Below are 19,615 nucleotides of genomic sequence, written 5' to 3' on the forward strand. Positions count from 1 at the left end.
CCGTGTGCTTGGGAACATATTTTCTTCTTGGTTCAAACTTTAAAAAACAAATAGCCAAGAGACGCATAGGACATAATAAGAGCATCTCTAAGAGACTATCTAAAATTTACCTCTTCAAATCCTAATTTAGTTATTCATGTCAAAAGATTTCATAGCTAAATTGATGACATGTTAGAGTGAAATGTATTTATTTGATATTTTAAAACAATTTCTATATAAAAATATTTTTGCACAAAATATATAATTTTTAGTGGTGTAAAAAACATACTCACGAAAACCAATGATTAGTTTAGCCGGACAGACGAAAAAAAACACAGCCTAAATCGTGTGTTTCATGCTAGGTCCGTATCTCCAGCATAGCATGAATCTATTGTATTGTGCATGTTCATATACCATACTTGGGATTTGGACATAGGCTATGTTCGTAGCTGTGGTTTCAGTTGTTTGGCCAAACAAGGTAATTAGTGCATAATTAAATAAGTTTTAACTTATTACAAATTTGGAAAAAATAATTTGTTTACCTTTTAAAGAAAACTTTAAGAAGAAAATTGTTTCAAAAATTACAATGTTTAACTTGAAAAGTGTATCAGTGATAATATAGTAGTTAATCGGTAGAAAAAACAGACACCCCTTTTTCTCTTTTCGGTTTATGCTTATATGCCAAATTTTGAATTTTCAATCTTAAATTTAGAGTAAATTTTAGAATTTTTTACCATAATTTTTTTGTCTTTACTTTTATATCTCTAAGAACATATATATATATATATATATATATATATATATATATATATATATATATATATATTTACTCACATATTATTTTTGGTTTACAAATATGTTATTTAGCCGAAATATGACCCCAGAGCCTTGGAATTTTTGTGGCCTACCATTACTGTCGGCGCATTTGTCCGTGAAATCCCTGATATTTTTCTCCCGAGAGAGCCTATGCACAATCATTCGTGTGCTGTAAAAAGTTCGGTCAGGATCTTTTCCCCGTTCGTCGCCGCGGTCGGTCCCAGACTCCACCCCCCACCCAGGCGCACCGTGGCCATCATACAGTAGCATCACGACCCGGTCCAAAGTTGCGGGAGTGCGTGCGCGCATGGCCCCCGCGTCGCGTAGGGCCTCCCCGGGGGCGCACACGTCGCATCGGTCACACGTCGCGACCAGCAACCCGGGAGGCATCGACCGCGCGGCTCGTCTGAACGGAACCGCGCTACCCGCAGCCTCCGCCTCTCGCTCCCCGCCCCCCCCCCCCCCCCCCCCCCCCCCCATCTCACACAGCCAGCCAGCCGCAGCGCGGAAAGCAAAAACGTGAGACACGAGCCGCCCGCGTCCCGCTGGTCAAGCGACGCGCGCGACCACCCCGCCCGGGCCGCGCGGCCGGTCGATGGATCGACGACGCGTACGGTACGTTCCGCCCGCGCTCGCGAGATCCCCCGAGATTTTTGGCGTCCCCGCCCGCAATCACGCGCCCCGTCGCCGCGCTGCGCCGCGCACGGTGGGGTGGGAGGGATCGAGTAGTCGTCCACTCGGTATTTCGTCTCCAAGAATGTGGCGGATGCTGTGGCTGGCGACGCGCGGGCGGGCGGGCGGGCGCTCGATGGAAAGCGAGCCGATGTAGCTTTCGGCTTAGCTATGTCGGCCGGGTCGGGGATAAAGGCTGCTGCTGCTCCTCCGTCCGGGAGAGTCGCGTCGGCTTGGCCTGGCTGTCGCAAGATCCGGTATAACTCAACTTCGGCGGTCGATGGGCGATGGCTCTTTCAACATAAATTGTCATGGGAAAGTGACAACGGAAACTTGAGAGAAAGGGACAGTCACTGCTGACTGCGTATGTGGAAAATGCACACACACGGAAGTAGTGAGAGATAGTACTGCTGGCTACTGCTCCGTCTTAAAAAAAGATTTTTAGGTTTTTTAAATCTTAATTATTTGTCTTATTTAAAAGTTTATTAAAAAATTAAAAAATCAGTCACACTACTATTAATTATAAAAATATTTATCATGTTTTATCATGTAATAATAATAAAAATATTAATCATAAAAAATATTTAAACAAGACAAGTTCAGCTACGTACTAGCTACCTAGGCAGCAGGTGGCCAGCCAGGCTTCTAGATGAATTTGCGCTCCTTTAGGTTGCACCACGCGTCGTGCTGCGACGGACTCACAGTACCACCCCCCATCATTGGCGTGAGAACTTGGGGACCTTTTGAGGTTAGTACCAATCAACCATGGCTGATGCAGAGGACAGTTTGATGGTGGTGGTAGAGGACCGTTACAGCATGTACAATAGCAGGTTACAAATTAGCTATAAGCATATTTTAAAAAGATAATATAAGCATATTTTAAAAAGATAAAAAATAAGAGAGAAGTGAGGTGGACTACTAATTTATAGTCAGCTGCACACGGACTCCAAAACAAAATTGTGCATGACATGTGAGACCATATATGTATTGATGTTTTATAGATAACTATTATATGAATTGACTATTAGATTGACTATAGATGGATTGGAGCTAATAGTTAGTTATACTATTTAACTTGCTCTTACCGAACAAAAATCTAATTTACTACAGCCTCTTACAGCTAGCCCTAAAAAAGGGAGTACTCCCCATCTAAAATATAAAAGATTTTTTATACTATAGCTATTAAGCAATCTCTTAGTGATAAAATTAAATAAATATATTGTGATAGTTTAAGATAAGAAAGCATACGAACAAATTAAATGAAAGATATTTATGATCAGATGAGATAAACGGATATGTGAAGAAATAGTTAGTAGGTTGATAAATTGAATAATGTAAACATCTATATTTTCATTAAAATATATGTTAATTACTCCATCCATTCTAAAATAGTTCTTTTTTTTTCATAATTTAACATTTGTCCAAAAAGAATGTGCCAGTGGTGTACATCTCTTTAAGCATGTGTTTATGTCATGCATGTGTCCTTTTGAGGCTAAAAGATAAAATATGAAAAAATATTTGATTTTTGGTAGTTATTTAACCATATAAACGGTGTTATTAATTACCAAAGAGTTGAAAATATGGTCTAGAAAGACAAGATGAACTTTTGTATAGAAACTTTTTTTAAAAACATATCATTTAACAGTTTGAGAAGCGTACTTATAAAATCCGCGAAAAAACTAGCAAAAGAACGCAGTCGTAATCCCAGAAAAGTTTCAAAAATAGTGTTGCTTGGAGCACTAGTTGCCCCGTCAATTATCTCTAAAACCGAAATTTACCCATAGTACCTTAATTTAATTCCCACCCCACCCCCTACCCCAAAAAAAAGTATTACAACCTTACATCATTTGATAGAGGGCACCACGCTAAATTGCTAAATAATTGAAAGACAAATATTTTAAGACCGAGTGAATACTTAGTGGTGCACATATGTATACATCAAAATAAACCAAAAACGTGGATTCTGTTCACTAAGGATCATGTGAAAACATACAGAAGAACGGTATATGATTATTAATTTCCCTCCTTTTTGCTTCAATATCTTCTGGATTTCTTTGAAGACCAGATCAACTCCATACATATAGGGAGTTCTGGATTATTCTCCATCCGCCAGTCTTAAAATACAAGCAATGTAAATGCGAAATTACACTGTCAGTTTCTTCCATTTCATACTATGTCCCTTTGACTGGACCACTCAAGCAATAATCCTTCTTCTCCTTTCTTTTTGGAGGATCAGTACTTGATCATCGGTGAATCTTCCTCTCTTAATCTAACAATCCTCATGCACGTAGATCTTATCAACACATCCAAAACGTAAGTGAATAAGCTTATTTATTTTGTGTTATGGGTAAGAGCAACGTGACTTAATTAGGCCTTGCTAGGATATATGAATGCCATTGTACTGATCAGATGGGGAAGAACGATTTTCTTTGTCATGCAACCTAGGATCAACCGCGTCTTTTCACTTCTGTTTATGTTTATATGCCAAAATTTAAATTTAATGAATTTTTAACAATAAATTTAAATTTGACTTTGGGGTTCTTACCGTAGTTATTTTTCAGCATTTACTTTTATATCGCTAAAGAACGTAGATATTAAAATTTTATTCATAAATTATTTTTATTTGTAAATATACTATTTTGTTTTTCCCATCAAAAGGGAAACAATGACCACCTACAAATTGCATCGAGATGGAAATATATAGTTTCACGATGTAAAATAATCTAGTGATGTCTAATCTCCATGACTAATTAGTTCCTGTTCCCCTGAGAAGCATCCTAAAATTTCTCATATTAGCACTAGATGGAAACCCATGCCTACGAATTGAACTGCTCAGCTGCATGCCTGGTTACACAACTAATCAAATAATTAACTTCCTGGCTCGATTAATTATCATCACCTTCAACTTGCACACAGGGCCATCCTGGTTGATTTGTTTATTAGGGAAGATCACAATTCACCACATCGTCATGTGCCTTGAGATCGAAGAGCAGAACAAACAAGCAATGCAAGTGCCGGAGCCCAGTCATTATGGTCCATCTAGTCAGCAGAGATGCAAGTTGAGATGGCCTCACAAAACGTTGAGCTCTCACATGAAGTTAATTAACAATGTGAAGAATAAAAATAGCACTACTATATGGCCTCTTGGTCATCAGTTTTATCCTGAGGCAATTTAAGACAAGTTGTCAGCTAGATCTGCACATTATGTTCTTTTTTCATATACAGAAACTAATTAGGTTGTTACAATGAGATTTGCTTCAATCCAATAAAAAGTACCTTGAGGTACCGGTATCTCGCGGTACCAAATTATTTCTGATCGTTGAATCAAATAATGCACATCCTACTCGGCTAGATCCAATGGTGAAAAACAATTTAATACCTCGAGGTACTTTTTGTTGGGCCGGAGCAAATCTCTTTATATATGCTTGGATGCAAGCAGGTATGGGGAAGCTTCTTTGGCAACCGAAGATAGATGGAGGTATGGGTGTTTTGATCATGAATATGCATTGCTAGCTAGATGCAAATCTGGAAGTGCTGTTGCATAACAGATAAAAAGCATCCATTTGACAAGTTGAGCTCATGTGTAGCTGTCAGATAGCAATATGCATTTTTTTTCCATTTTTCCCCTTTACAATGCTAATAAAAATGTAAATATGTTAATTAGCTAGATCTAGTGATATATTCATGTTACAAATGGATAGGCGTCGCATGTGTGGAGTGAATTAAAATAAGTTATCTAACCACTTTGGAAGAAAATCATTGGCAGAAATTTCTCCATGTTCTTATACAAAACCCATGATTTTGAAGTAATATGTTCCAGAGCCAGATCAATAACTTGTCATAATTTAAATCTATATGTTTAAGAGCTACAATATCACACGTATAAGACAAAGTATTGAAAAAATTACACATCAATTTATCGCCAATTTAAATTTTCAACAAGACAGCAGCTCTATTTAACATTCTGAGTATATAGCTGTCCGATATGTGATGAATTTAGTATTAAATATATTGTTTTATGATATTGTGACTAGCTTAGATTTGTAGTTTTGTTAGAGCGGTTGTGGTTTTGTAAAAATTGATCTTTTTTCCTTACAAAGATGTGTTTTGTGCACGTGGATGTGCATGTTTTGTACAGCAAAAGCTAAGCCTTCGCTTAACAGGGCACAAGGCCAAGTGGCCAACGGTGTAAATTGCTCGTTTAATATTTGCCAACTTGACACAACTTGGTAGCTAGTTGTTCTCTTGTTCATGTTAACTCTTACCCAAAAGTTCGGAGCCAGATCATACTTTGGTTGCATTATTTTACACTAGATTATTCCTTGTTCTTATGCACATGCTTTCTAAACTACTCGATAACATTTTTTTTCCTTTAAGAAGTTTTTATATAGAAATCCATCGTCCCATTTTATTAGAGTAGATTTTTAATTTTATAGAAGTTAATTTTATCATTTATACTATTAAATAGCTATAAAAATCAGAAAATCTTCTTCTTTTAAAAAAGCGTACTCTCTCTGCCTCTGTTTTTCTAATCCAACTGATCTCTCCTTCCCATGAAATGGCGCAACGCACCAATGGTTGCAAGGTCCACTTCTCTGAAAGGTCCTGAAATATATTTATTTTCTGCAATGGCCTGAAAAAAATTAATAGAGATCAATAAATCCTGAAACGATCTTTTCGATGAAATCTCCTGATTAATCTATCGTTAGATCATTCATCGATACAGCTTTTGCTTGCCTAATGATACTGGTTAGGGTTTATTTTAACCCGTATTTGACGTCCTTGACGCACTTGTCCCATGTGAGTTGGGCCCAGGTCATCATCATAATCCACCAATAGGTACGCCTTTCTGGTGGGCAAAAGGTTGCACTTGCAATAAAAATAATAATAATCAGATCATTAGTTTGCACAAATTATTTGTTGCACATTATATGATCTGTTACTGTTTTTTTTTGTGCAGCTCCACTTCTATTAATGGGTACTTAATTAGTAAAGAAAAGGAAATGGTGTAGTTGGTTCAAAAGTATGTATAGATCATACCGCATCAAACTATCAAGTCCAACACCAGGACCAAGATATATATCAATGAGAAGATGAGATCATACTGCATCAAATTAGAAATATATATGTTTTCTTGTAAACTATTAATAATATTACTCCAAGCTTAGTTCATTTCATGGTCTTAGAGCATCTTCAAAAGAATGACTAAATTTTGACTCTCCAAATCAAAATTTAGTCATTTATTTTAGTTTTGGCAACTTGAATTATGAGAGCATCTCAAAAAGACTCTCTATCCCCACTCTCCAAATCCTGGCAAGGAGAGGATAACAAGGGGTCTCACCCACGTAGGATCCACGGATAGCAATTTTGCTAGTTGGGGAATGAATTACCAAATTTGACCATTGAAAATTCAAGTTTAGCCATTTAAATGGCATGACAACTCAAATAGTCACTCTCTTGGAGAATATTTTTTGTGCAAAATTGTTAAATATAAGTATGACAAGTGAGATGACCATTCTCTCCATTTGCCAGACCCCTTGTATTGTAAACTCCTATAGCTGGTTTGGATTCATTGGGATTATTATGTATTAATCACTTTGAATTGTTAGGGAAATCATAAGATATACCTTCTTCTAACAAACAAACTATCCTTATCTTTTTACTTCTGCTTATGCTTATAAGCCAAAATTTAAATTTTCTACCTTAAATTTAGAGTTAATTTTAGGATTTTTTATTATAGTTTATTTTTCAGCTTTGGCTTTTAGTCTCTCAAAACTTGTATATAAAAGTTATATTCATAAATTATTTTTTATTTGTAAATATGTACTTTAATTATCACTCCCCTAAAATTATCTGAAAATGAGGCATATTGGTTTTATGAGAGATTTGTTGTCTGTAGTGTACAAAATAAATGTAAGTGCACGATATTTATTACATTTTTTACGATGTCACGTTCATATCCATGATATAAACTCAACATCACAATAGTCATATATCTGGGTGTTTATATATAGCTATGACAACTTTTAAATGAGACACTATGTTCGCTCTAAAAGCTAGAAGTTACACGTTAATAAAAAAGAGTGCTCTTAACCGTTAGATCATAATAGGTCTATATTATAATAGTACAAACTGATCGATGTAGTTATATACAAAATACAATTATATCTGTAGAAATATGATCTAAAAGTTGTATATGAAATTCAATCCTACCCTATAAATATAAGCTAACAGTTATATATATACGAGATCCTAATATACCTCTACATAGAAGTATTTTTTAGAAATACACATTTAGAGTTGTATATTAAATTTAACCCTACCATTAATTATCTAGATTCGCGCAAAGATGTTCATTTTTTGCAGGGGTATAGGAGAAGTTACTAAGCTACAGGTTAAGCTAATAAGTCCTTTGGATTACACAAATTTTACAGGTTTTCACGTGAACCAGTTCATTTCATCCCAATATCCTTCATGCATAAGTGCATAACTGCATAAGGATGCCTGGATCAATTTAAGATTTCTTGTGAAGAAGCAAGAGAAATAACCTACTGGAAACGACAACAAACTTATTGATACTACTGCCGTCAATTTTCACAAACTCTAGACGATCTCCATTGACATCATCATGAAGTAATACCAACAATTAAATATCCCCTACTAGCCATCTCAATACTTGAGAGAGAGAGAGACCACATAAATTAACTTTTTTTCTGCTAATACCAATGTGGCCCCCAACCTTAATCAAAAGTTGAACTATGGAAGAGAAGACTTGAGCCACCATTTGCACAGTCTGCAGCTCAAAGGAAGCAATGGAGGAGGTCGATTAGTTCACACCCAACCAAGAGGCCTTAAAATAGTGGCATATAGCTTGAGCCCAATGGTTATATAAAGGTGGCGCAGCTTGTCTAGTCTCCATTGGTGGAAACGAAAGAGACCTGACCCCTCCCTCTCTCTCCCAATCTCCATAGGTTGGTCTCACACTCTCATCCTCGCATCATTCATCCCAAGAACAACTCAATCTCACTCTCTCACACACGGAGAGAAACGAAATGCAATGTTGTTGTTCATGGCATCTCTGACTGTTGCTGTTCATTCATGTGTTTTGGTTGTGAGCAGGAGTAATTGAGCTGAAAGAATCGATCTTTGGTTTCGAAGGAGAGATTCAAGGGAAGTCAAGGAGAGAGCCAACTAATCCGGGAATGGCGACGCAGTGGTTCTCGAATATGGTAATTTTTTTGTGTTGGTCATCTCAATGTTGTTCACGAGCTCGTGGATTGGAGCGGTGTGCTGATATCGATCGATCCATGGCTTTGTTGGTTCTTGGCGACAGGTGATGGATGAGCCGAGCTTCTTCCACCAGTGGCAGTCGGATGGGCTGCTGGAGCAGTACACGGAGCAGCAGATCGCCGTGGCGTTCGGGCAGGCCGCCGGCGAGGTGGACCAGCATCATACGGCGGCGGCGGCGATGGTGCAGCAGCAGCAGCAGCAGTACGCGGCGGCGGCGGACAACCGGCCGCGCAAGGCGGCGAAGGTGAACACGAGCTGGGACTCCTGCATCACGGAGCAGGGCTCGCCCGCCGACTCCTCCTCGCCGACCATCCTCTCCTTCGGCGGCCACGCCGACGCCGCCGCGGCGGTGTTCGCCAGAGCGCAGGCACAGAGCGGCCCGTACTACGGCGGCGCCTCCGCGGCCGTGAAGCCCAAGCAGGAGGTGGACGCGCCCTTCTCCCAGGCGCGCCCCGTCAAGCGGAGCTTCGACGCCATGGTCGCCGCCGCCGACGTCGCCAAGGCCCCCGCGGCCTCCTCCCGGCCGGCCTCGCAGAACCAAGAACACATCCTGGCCGAGCGGAAGCGCCGCGAGAAGCTCAGCCAGCGCTTCATCGCCCTCTCCAAGATCGTCCCTGGCCTCAAGAAGGTACACACAAACCTTCACCTCCACATCCATGGCGTCACGGCCCAACCAGCCACCAGCCAGCTCCGATGATTGACGAACTGATTGTGATTTGTGCAGATGGACAAGGCGTCGGTGCTCGGCGACGCGATCAAGTACGTGAAGCAGCTGCAGGATCAGGTGAAGGGGCTGGAGGATGAGGCGCGGCGGCGGCCGGTCGAGGCGGCGGTGCTGGTCAAGAAGTCCCAGCTGTCTGCCGACGACGACGACGGCTCGTCCTGCGACGAGAACTTCGACGGCGGCGAGGCCGGGCTGCCGGAGATCGAGGCCCGGGTGTCGGACCGCACCGTGCTGGTCAAGATCCACTGCGAGAACCGCAAGGGCGCTCTCATCACCGCCCTCTCCGAGGTCGAGAGCATCGGCCTCACCATCATGAACACCAATGTGCTCCCCTTCACCACCTCCTCCCTCGACATCACCATCATGGCCACCGTAAGCTCCCAAATTCTCTACCATACCATGTTTCTTGGATACAAATTAACCATCTTTTATGTCATATTAATGCTTTTGATGATGTTCTTGCAGGCTGGCGAGAACTTCTCATTATCTGTCAAAGATATTGTGAAGAAGCTAAATCAAGCGTTCAAGTTATCCCTTTGAAAGACTTGCTCCCGATCAAGTCTAATTTAGAACTTTTTTGTTCAACTTTCCTACTACCTTTTTATCATTAGCCTTGAGAAATTGAGGCTGATGGTTCTAATTAGGTCCTTAAATCCCTACTGCTGCTTCTGAAGAGAGTTTGCTTGCAAATCCACCACAGAGCCCCTCAAGGATTAGCCATTAACCACCTATTTTTGCTCCAAGGGTGCAGAATTACAGATTATCTAAATATTTACCTACAACTCTTCTATTTTCTCTCCTATCACTTTTTTGCATGGATTGAGCTAGTCACTCCATGTTCCTGGGAGAGGGTAGAATGTAAAAAGAAGCTGTCTTTTTCTAGGGCTTGTTATCAAGGGGAGTTTGACTTTTTCAAAAAAAAACTTATTTTCATTTCTCCCCTTTTGCAATGTTGCCCTTTAATTTCACCCCCGTTTTTCTTTGAGAGGATTGGGTTTTTTCAAACCCAAATACCTACCTTTGCCAGCATCTCATATCCTATCACACTGTTCCCAAACCCAAAAGGCTTCAATTGTGGAGAAAATGGTGCCTTCCTTTTTTCAGCTCTGAGGTGGACTTTTGCAAGGCTTGATTCATTAGTACTGTAGTAGGGTGTGTATCTCTGTTCTTTTTTTAGGGTTATGCAAGCTGGCCCCAGCTTGGTGCACCCTTTGCTTGTAGTCTCCTTTGTGGGTTTTGTTGTAACAGGATGAAGATGCAGTTGTTCTCTCTTGTTTACACAAGTATAAAAATAAATAAATGTGCTTGTTGTTAACTTTGTGTTCTTGCTATACGGTTGTGTGCGTCTCTTTCAGCTAACTCAAGATAAGGTTTTTATATTTGTACTGAAAATATGTTCACGAAAAGAAACCAGAAGACGGATATGTAACCCATTTTCATTATATAATGTTTGTACGGAAACAATTTATGGTGAACTAGAATCACAAAAAAATCATCTATATGAAGATAAAGAAACCATAAATATCTAGATACCCTAACAATAATATACAATAATATATAATTTATGTCTTGTCTGCCCACGAAATTGATAAGATTACAAAGGGGGTGTTTCTATATTCACTCCTGATGCCTTGGTTAGTTTGGAAGAATTTTAATCCGTAAGAATAAAGAATGCATGCACACGTTAATTTATAGGAATTTTTTCCAAAAGTTTGAGTGAATGGAATTTTTTCTAGTTTTTCTCTCTGGAACTTGTAGGAAAGGTTTTCTTTAGTTTTTCTATATCTCATTCCTACAAACCAAATAATTTTATAAGAATTCAATCATTTGTTTTTCCTTCAAAACGAATAGGCCCTTGTATTGTTATTATTCTAGTTTATCTCCTCCCACCTATATTTTTTATAACACAGTACAACGCAGAAACTCACAACACATGCACACTCTTTCCTAAGAACGCACACACGCAAACCCTACCCCTATGAGCACCTCCGTAGCCTAGTCGACACATCTTGGAGAGAATGACGAAATCACCACATGCGCCACACGGTCGACGGATACGTCACCTAACACTCAAGTGTTACTAAGGTCTTTGTAACCAATAGGCTACAGGCCGTTTCGCTCTTCCTACCTATAATTGATCTTCCTATTCTCCTCAACTATTTTGTTGGGAACATACAAATTCAATCTTCAGCATGACAATATATGATGCCTTTCCCATGCGTACTCCTTCACAATTCCCAGTTAGCTGGGAAGGATACTACTATACAATATTTTCATTATTGCTGTGTCACAGCACAGCTAAGTGGCTTGACAACTAAGGAGGTCTCTCTCCTCATCTGGTCATTAGTCAACTAATGCCTACCTTGCTCTGGTGGTAACAAAGACTTCGATTTGTTAACCAAAGCATCTAATCTCCTGTATTTGTTTAAGGCTCCCCACACCACTGATGGAGGCAAGTGGGGGCTCTGGCTCTGCAGAGAAATTTTGTCTGGTATGATTTTTTTTTCATATGCATTATTGGGGTGGCAAGATCCAATTCTTTTTTAGGACAATGGCCAAGGAAAAGATCCGACTGAAAGCTTGCCCAGTGATTTGTTGCATTTGATTATGGCAACAGTCGCTCTCAGACCCCATCACAGACAGTGATGTTTGTCCCCAAGAAATTAGCTGCTCAACGAATGCCAAGCCCCAATTATATGGCCGGTTAGCAACATAAATTTCCCTGCTGACAAGCATAGTGTCATGGTAGCACAAGAGATTGCGAAAAAAAAATCATCGGTTTCCTTCTGTAAATTCATATGCAATAATGGAAGAAAATTATAAAGGACCTCTCTCATTCTCACGTTTTGAAAGACTTCACTTATCTGCAACCACATGTTCTTACGAATCTTATAGCTGAGGCCAGCCAAAGAAAAGAAGAGATAAGAGGAAATTTTGGGTACTTGAGCTATATATAGAAGATGGGTGCTGGACATGTGGCAATCGAAAAGCGGAGTTTTTCAGAATTATCGAGGACGAAGGTTTTACATAATTTTCTTCGTGCAATAACCTTTAAAAAAATCTTGTCAGTTAATCGATTGTATGTCATCCTCGTGGAAACCCTGCGAGAAAAGACAATTAGAACGCCCAAAAGAAAAAACTCCCAAGAAGAAAAGAAACGGCAAAAAGTGCGTTTCATAATTCATATTGGTGGTAATTGTGGTTACAGGAATTACTAGCTACCAGCCGATTGCTGATCGCTGAAGAATCATAGAGGGGTAGGCACTCAAAACTGCTGACAGTTTTTCTCCTCTCCTGTCAACAACACCGTGGTGCTCCCTGCAGAACAGGTTGGAGGGAGAAGAAAATGGCAGCGCTCCCAATCACGCGCGCCATCAGTTGGGCCCTTGCACAGTTGCAGTTGCACCACCGTCTGTCCATCTGGCCATCGGGATCGCCGGCTTCACGTGGGCCCATCCCCTGCGTCCCCTGTCGGAGTCGGAGACACACGAGGGCGGGCTCAGCGAGTCCAGCGATGGCCGATGGGCTTCCTGGTGCGCAACGCCCACGACGTGGACTTTGTGCCGGGCCTCGCGGCCTACGTCCTCTCTAGACTACTCCCTCTGTCTAAAAAAAATCAATTCTTCGGTTTCCGTGTTTAACGTTTGATCATTCGTCTTATTTAAAAATTTTTCAAAAAATTAGTCACACATAAAGTATTATTCATAATTTATCATCTAATAAAAGCAAAAATATCAATCGCAAAAAAAGTTTAAATAAAACAAATAGTCAAAAATTATAGGTAAAAAGTGAAAAATTGGTTTATTTTGGGACGGAGGGAGTACACGTATGAGAAAAGTCCACTGTATGTCCCTCAATCAGTGCAAACTAATTCACTCGGTGCCATTGAAAGCGTTTTCGGCTGATGTGGTGTTTACGTGGATTATTTGAATGGGTCTTGTCTCATATATGTTAACTAGATGGATATCTCGGGTTGCTGCGGGAGAACTGTGCGATAACAGAGTAAATGTGAATTTAAAAAAAATATTCTTACCTACTATACATTTTTTTCATGTGTTTATATATTTTTGTGTCTTTATCAATTATCCATAGTTTATAAATGGTTTGGTTGTATAGGGAGAAGAGATGCAATCTACACTCTTGATGAATCATCCAAAAGCTAAAAACAATTGAGGTGATGTGAAGAGATGCAATTTACACTCATAATGATCATCCTAAGGCTAAAAACAATTGAGATGATATGGCTTGATTTACACTCTTAATGTATTATTCTAAGGCTAAAAACAATTAAGGTAATGTGACATTATGAGAGAATAGAGAATGATATTAACTTTATACAAAGTAGGGATATGTTGCTTATGTAACACTAAAGGAAAAATATAAATAAAAAAATAAAATGCAAATATACACGAGCCAGTCACGGTAAAATAAGAAAACTATGGGACCTGCATCTCCATGTTAGTGTGTTCCACCCCACCCCCCACACCTCTTTGTTCTCTACTTTTCATTTCCCCTTCTCCCTCTCCCTCCCCAACCCCCACCACCGAGAAAAAAACAACGACTAGCGACCTCAGCATGTGCCATCCATGTGGTGGTACCATGGTTTCACTTATTGCAGTAATCGCCCAAGCTGCCAGAGCACGATAACGATATGTTACGGTTTTGTTTAGCAAATACCGCGATAATCAAAAACTTGAAAAAAAAAGGCTGAATATCGAAATAATCACAACATACCGCGTGATAATCATGACATCTCACGTGATTAACACAGTTTGATCACCTAAACTGCAACGATTTTTCCTCAAAAAACAAATTTAAATTCGTGCGGTTTCTCCACAATTATTGTCAATAGTCGTTTCTCTGCCCCCGCACGGTTTCAAAGGGGAAAACGATAAGTGAAACCCTAGGTGGGTGGCACCTCTGCCTCAATGGTACGGTGGTAGTAGCTCAATCTCATTGACGACATCGGCCAATGTTTATGATGTCACATACTCCCTGGGGGAGGAAGTAGAGATTGGCAAATCAAAACATGTCGCTGCCGCAGCTTGTTGCCCCTCTTATCCCCCACCATCTGCACCCATACCAGTATTCAAGCTCATCGCCCTCTACTGTCAGCACGAGAGGCATCATTGTTCAAAGAGTAGGAGGCGTTGTGTTGAGCAGGAGATGGAAGAGAGGGCATGCTGGGTGGCAAAGATGGAGTAGGGTGTGGTGCCCCCTGGCCATTATCATTGCCGTATGCTAGTAGGGGAGGACGTCATCTCAACGATGGTGTCAACATCCACGTGGCTTGTTTTAATAACGCATGGGTCCGGCTAGGATATTATTAGTATACATCATTGTTTTATATGGGTCCTGCATTTTGTTTTTTCCTTATTTGTTTTTAGTTTTTACTCAATTAACGATATGTGCCATGTTAATGCATGTGAGATAAATACCAAGTCAACTAATGCATGTGACAATAGCTGAAAGCATTTTCAATATTGTTGAGGGACTTAGTTTGCACTAATATATCTAATATAGTTTGTACCCATTAACTATAGAGCTCAATATGTAAACATGTCAGAGCAGGTGCAATAGCAAATTATAAGCCAATTATAAACATATTTTAAAAAGATAAGAGATAAGAGAGAAGAGCAACGAGCTACGGATTTGTCTGTAGCACGAACTCCAAGACACATGTGTGTATGACATATAGGACCAGATATTAATTGTGTAGTATATGTTTATAGTTAACTATTGTATGAATTGACTATTAAGTTGGCTATAGACGATTTGGAGCCAGCAACTGGTTGTACTGTTGAACTTGCTCTGAGTCATCATCAACTAGTAACTATTATATTTAAGGCTCATACAAACATGCTACATCATCTATAAATTATTAGATTATAAATATCGCTATGCAAGTATGTCAAATCATCATTCTTTATATCATTTTCACAATACTTTAATCTATATTCATCTATCATTTCAATATATTTAACATACATTCATCAATAAAATTCCATATCATATATATTCATCCATCATTTAATACATGTAACGTACGTTCAACTATATATCCCGCAGCAAAGCGTGGGTTGTCATCTTGCCATAGAATATGGGGGACGTTTGCTACCCTACCCTGCTCTGCCGTTCACAAGAGTGTGCGTGTGAACGAAACATGAGGGACATGAAGAGGACTTTTTCCTTCACATATTAGGCGTAAGTGGGCTTTTAATCTCGGCCCTCCACACCGTCTCAAGATGGGCCAAGTACACTTCACGAGCCCACCTCAAAGCCCCAAAACAAACGAGGCCCGCGTTGCCCGGCGTCCGCCCGCGGCGCTCTTCTCCCGCTCTCGCGTTTCAATTTTCAAAAACCGAAAATAATCGGCACGGCCGCCGACGGTGCAGGACGAAAAAAAAAAAAAAAGAGACAGTGGGCGCAACCACCCGTTGGAATCCAACCCACAGAGCCGTGGGACCCGCGAGCCCCGTGGCCCCCACCTGCAAGCGAGACGTCCGCGTCGCCGAGGCGTTGGTCGCACCTACAATGAGGTGGCCAGGCCTCCTACTGCGACGCAAAATGGCGCATCCCTTCGCCTGCACTCCTCCTCCGAGGTCCAGGCTGTCCCAGGCCTATAAAACGAGCGGAGTGGGGGGAGCGGAAACCCTAAGCCGAGACCACGCAGAGAAGGGCGTCTTCGTACTCGCCTCTCTCCGCGCCTCCGAGCTTTTCGATTTCCCTTCTCTCCGCCGTCGTAGCAGCCGCACCACCGATCCGCCGCCATGAGGGAGTGCATCTCGATCCACATCGGCCAGGCCGGTATCCAGGTCGGAAACGCGTGCTGGGAGCTCTACTGCCTCGAGCATGGCATCCAGGTACGGATCCCCCTCCGTTCCCCCCCCCCCCACCCCGCACTTTGTTTTCCTTGTTCTTGGCTAGAATGTTAGATCTCGGGTGGATCTGGGTGGGTGTGCGGTTGTTGGGTATTTATGTTTGGTCTGTTAGTGGATCTGGCTGCCTGAGAAGATTTGCCAGTCTGGACCTGCGTTTGCTCTGTTGTAGGTAGTGGATCTGATGAAATGTTCAGTCTCTGCGTTTACTGCGTTGGTAGATCTGGTTCTATGATGGTTGTATGATGCGTGGAGTCGGTAGATGCAGGCGATTAAAGGCAGTTGTTGAATTTTGCTGAAATTGTCGTTCCATTCACTGGATCTAACAGCGGATGATGTTTAATGTTGAAACCATGGTTATTTATGTCATGATGATGTGGTTTTGTGGTAGATCCGTGCAATGTATGTTCCATAAATCTCTGGTTTAACATGGAAATTGCATGATTCTAGACGCATAGGATGATACCGGCTGATAGTCCCTGTAGTTGATAGATCACTATGTTTTACAGCTACATCATATGCATATTTTAATTATCGATGTATTTGGATCTGGTCAATATCACTGCTATACATCGCTTGTCGTAGACATGGTTATGTTCGCACTCACGTTACCGATCTAGTACAAATAAGATGTCATTGTATTTTGTAACAATGACCCGTCAGTTCCAGATCTACATTTTCCTGTTCTAGATCTGTTTGTTCGATATTACAACATGTATGCTAGTTTTGAAGTTATCCTGTAGTTTCATTTATTAAGAGTGATAAATGTTATTTGGATTGGTCAACTGTTGGGATCATTTCTGGGGTTGTGTTATCTGTGTGTACTTATTTTGTTTTTGGCTGCAACGCTAATGCACAAACATGTTTTTATCCTTTGCAGGCTGATGGTCAGATGCCCAGTGACAAGACCGTTGGTGGAGGTGACGATGCATTCAACACCTTCTTCAGCGAGACTGGTGCTGGGAAGCATGTTCCCCGTGCTGTCTTTGTTGATCTTGAGCCTACTGTCATTGATGAGGTGAGGACTGGTGGCTACCGCCAGCTCTTCCACCCTGAGCAGCTCATCAGTGGCAAGGAGGATGCAGCCAACAACTTTGCCCGTGGTCACTACACCAGTAAGTGTCAATCTTTTCTAAGGAGCTTTCCAATTGTTTGGGTTATGCCGCTGTTTGGTGGATGGCTAACTTGACGTGTTATTCTTTCAGTTGGCAAGGAGATTGTTGATCTGTGCCTTGACCGTATCAGGAAGCTTGCTGACAACTGCACTGGTCTCCAAGGTTTCCTTGTGTTCAATGCTGTTGGAGGTGGAACTGGCTCTGGTCTTGGTTCCCTCCTCCTGGAGCGCCTCTCTGTTGACTATGGCAAGAAGTCCAAGCTCGGGTTCACAGTGTACCCATCCCCTCAGGTCTCCACCTCTGTGGTTGAGCCATACAACAGTGTCCTCTCCACCCACTCCCTCCTTGAGCACACTGATGTTGCTGTCCTCCTTGATAACGAGGCCATCTATGATATATGCCGCCGCTCCCTTGACATCGAGCGCCCAACCTACACCAACCTCAACAGGCTTGTGTCTCAGGTACATCCTTGCATACTGGAAATAATCTTTATGCCTGCCATAATAATGCACTGTTATTTCTTTGTTGTGTGCTAACCAACTTTTTGTTATTCTAATTTGCAGGTTATCTCATCCTTGACCGCCTCCCTGAGGTTTGATGGTGCTCTCAATGTGGATGTCAACGAGTTCCAAACCAACCTTGTGCCCTACCCGAGGATCCACTTCATGCTTTCATCTTACGCCCCAGTGATCTCTGCCGAGAAGGCCTACCATGAGCAGCTCTCCGTCGCTGAAATCACCAACAGCGCCTTCGAGCCATCCTCCATGATGGCCAAGTGCGACCCTCGCCACGGCAAGTACATGGCATGCTGCCTCATGTACCGTGGTGATGTGGTCCCCAAGGACGTGAACGCCGCTGTCGCCACCATCAAGACCAAGCGCACCATCCAGTTCGTCGACTGGTGCCCGACCGGGTTCAAGTGCGGCATCAACTACCAGCCGCCCAGCATCGTCCCCGGCGGCGACCTGGCCAAGGTGCAGAGGGCCGTGTGCATGATCTCCAACTCCACCAGCGTCGTCGAGGTCTTCTCCCGCATTGACCACAAGTTCGACCTCATGTACGCCAAGCGCGCCTTCGTCCACTGGTACGTGGGTGAGGGCATGGAGGAGGGCGAGTTCTCCGAGGCTCGCGAGGACCTGGCCGCGCTCGAGAAGGACTATGAGGAGGTCGGCGCTGAGTTCGACGAGGGTGAGGACGGCGATGAGGGCGACGAGTACTAGAGGAGCTCGAGTTCTTGATGTGCTGCTGTGTGTCAAAGGCCAGCTACTGCTGCTAGCTATCCCATGATCTGCCATTGTGGCGTTATCCTGTTGCCGTGTGTGTTTTGAGACATTTGCTTATGGTGTGATGTGATATTGGGCTTACAACCTTCGTTGTTGTATCAGCCCTATGTTATGTGAAACTGCGTCGTCGTTTTTAATATGCGTGTTTGTCTTTATATTTACTTCAAGTTGGTTACTGTTTAGGATTACGCTTTGCATTCGCCTCTTTGACTGCTTGCGTAGCCGTGAAAGTTTCTATAGCATACAGGAATACTCCTACGCTTTTACTACTTTGATCGAGTGATCGTACTAGGAATAGTGCGTTCCAGGTCGGTACCATTTTGGCCCGGTCATTGTTTGGTTGGCATGGCCGAGTGGCCCGAGTGTACAGCAATAGTTGAATCTGAATCGCGTTGGCAGTTTGATGCACTGATGATGCTAACAGTCACCATGGCTGCTTGCCTAGCCATGACAATTTCTTAAATTCATAAGCAGCCTAGGACTACCGGAGAGTTATTTTTTTAGAGAAGAGTTCTTTTATCGGAAATGGTATGGAACGTATACCGTTCAAACGGTACAGCTTTCTTCTTTATGGATTTCTGTCCCCTATGCCTGTGTTTCACTGTCTCGTTTCGCTCCTGCTTCGCTGCATTCGTCTGTAGCAGTGTTTCGGCAACGATGTCGCTATCAGCCCCCAGCGAAGAGCGCCTCGACAGAGCTAGGGCAAGGGCGCCATAGCCACCATTGCGGGCGAGCGAGGTGAGGCGGGTCATGAGGCAGGCGAGGTCGATGGTGGAGGACTCGGACTGAAAGATGGACTGCGGTAGGAGGAAATACACCGTGTCGGGATCTAGCGAATCGTCCGGCCTGAACGGCCCC

The 19,615-nt window shown here is 42.1% G+C and overlaps 2 protein-coding genes across 2 annotated transcripts; both read left to right on the top strand.

Annotated features, from left to right (window-relative positions):
* Positions 1-8,373: 8,373 nt before the first annotated feature.
* Positions 8,374-10,796, top strand: LOC102723036 (transcription factor bHLH18-like). The gene is made up of 5 exons (XM_040522860.1): positions 8,374-8,438; positions 8,587-8,696; positions 8,801-9,385; positions 9,482-9,853; positions 9,947-10,796. Exons 2-5 carry the CDS (start codon positions 8,670-8,672, stop codon positions 10,019-10,021), a joined length of 1,059 nt encoding a protein of 352 aa, XP_040378794.1. The 5' UTR covers positions 8,374-8,438; positions 8,587-8,669; the 3' UTR covers positions 10,022-10,796.
* A 5,332-nt stretch (positions 10,797-16,128) lies between these two features.
* Positions 16,129-18,924, top strand: LOC102699486 (tubulin alpha-1 chain). Its single transcript, XM_006650461.3, has 4 exons — positions 16,129-16,344; positions 17,240-17,474; positions 17,565-17,935; positions 18,038-18,924. Exons 1-4 carry the CDS (start codon positions 16,252-16,254, stop codon positions 18,692-18,694), a joined length of 1,356 nt encoding a protein of 451 aa, XP_006650524.2. The 5' UTR covers positions 16,129-16,251; the 3' UTR covers positions 18,695-18,924.
* Positions 18,925-19,615: the final 691 nt, after the last annotated feature.

The sequence above is a fragment of the Oryza brachyantha genome, chromosome 3, assembly GCF_000231095.2.
Source record: "Oryza brachyantha chromosome 3, ObraRS2, whole genome shotgun sequence".
Lineage (NCBI taxonomy): Eukaryota > Viridiplantae > Streptophyta > Magnoliopsida > Poales > Poaceae > Oryza > Oryza brachyantha.

Excerpts from the sequence above, each read along its gene's own strand:
- LOC102723036 (XM_040522860.1), top strand. The coding sequence starts at position 8,670 with ATGGCGACGCAGTGGTTCTCGAATATG. Across the intron at positions 8,697-8,800 it reads CGCAGTGGTTCTCGAATATG|GTGATGGATGAGCCGAGCTT; the intron begins GTAATTTTTTTG and ends TCTTGGCGACAG. Across the intron at positions 9,854-9,946 it reads ACATCACCATCATGGCCACC|GCTGGCGAGAACTTCTCATT; the intron begins GTAAGCTCCCAA and ends ATGTTCTTGCAG.
- LOC102699486 (XM_006650461.3), top strand. The coding sequence starts at position 16,252 with ATGAGGGAGTGCATCTCGATCCACATCGGCCAGGCCGGTATCCAGGTC. Across the intron at positions 17,475-17,564 it reads TGCCCGTGGTCACTACACCA|TTGGCAAGGAGATTGTTGAT; the intron begins GTAAGTGTCAAT and ends TTATTCTTTCAG. Across the intron at positions 17,936-18,037 it reads TCAACAGGCTTGTGTCTCAG|GTTATCTCATCCTTGACCGC; the intron begins GTACATCCTTGC and ends TCTAATTTGCAG.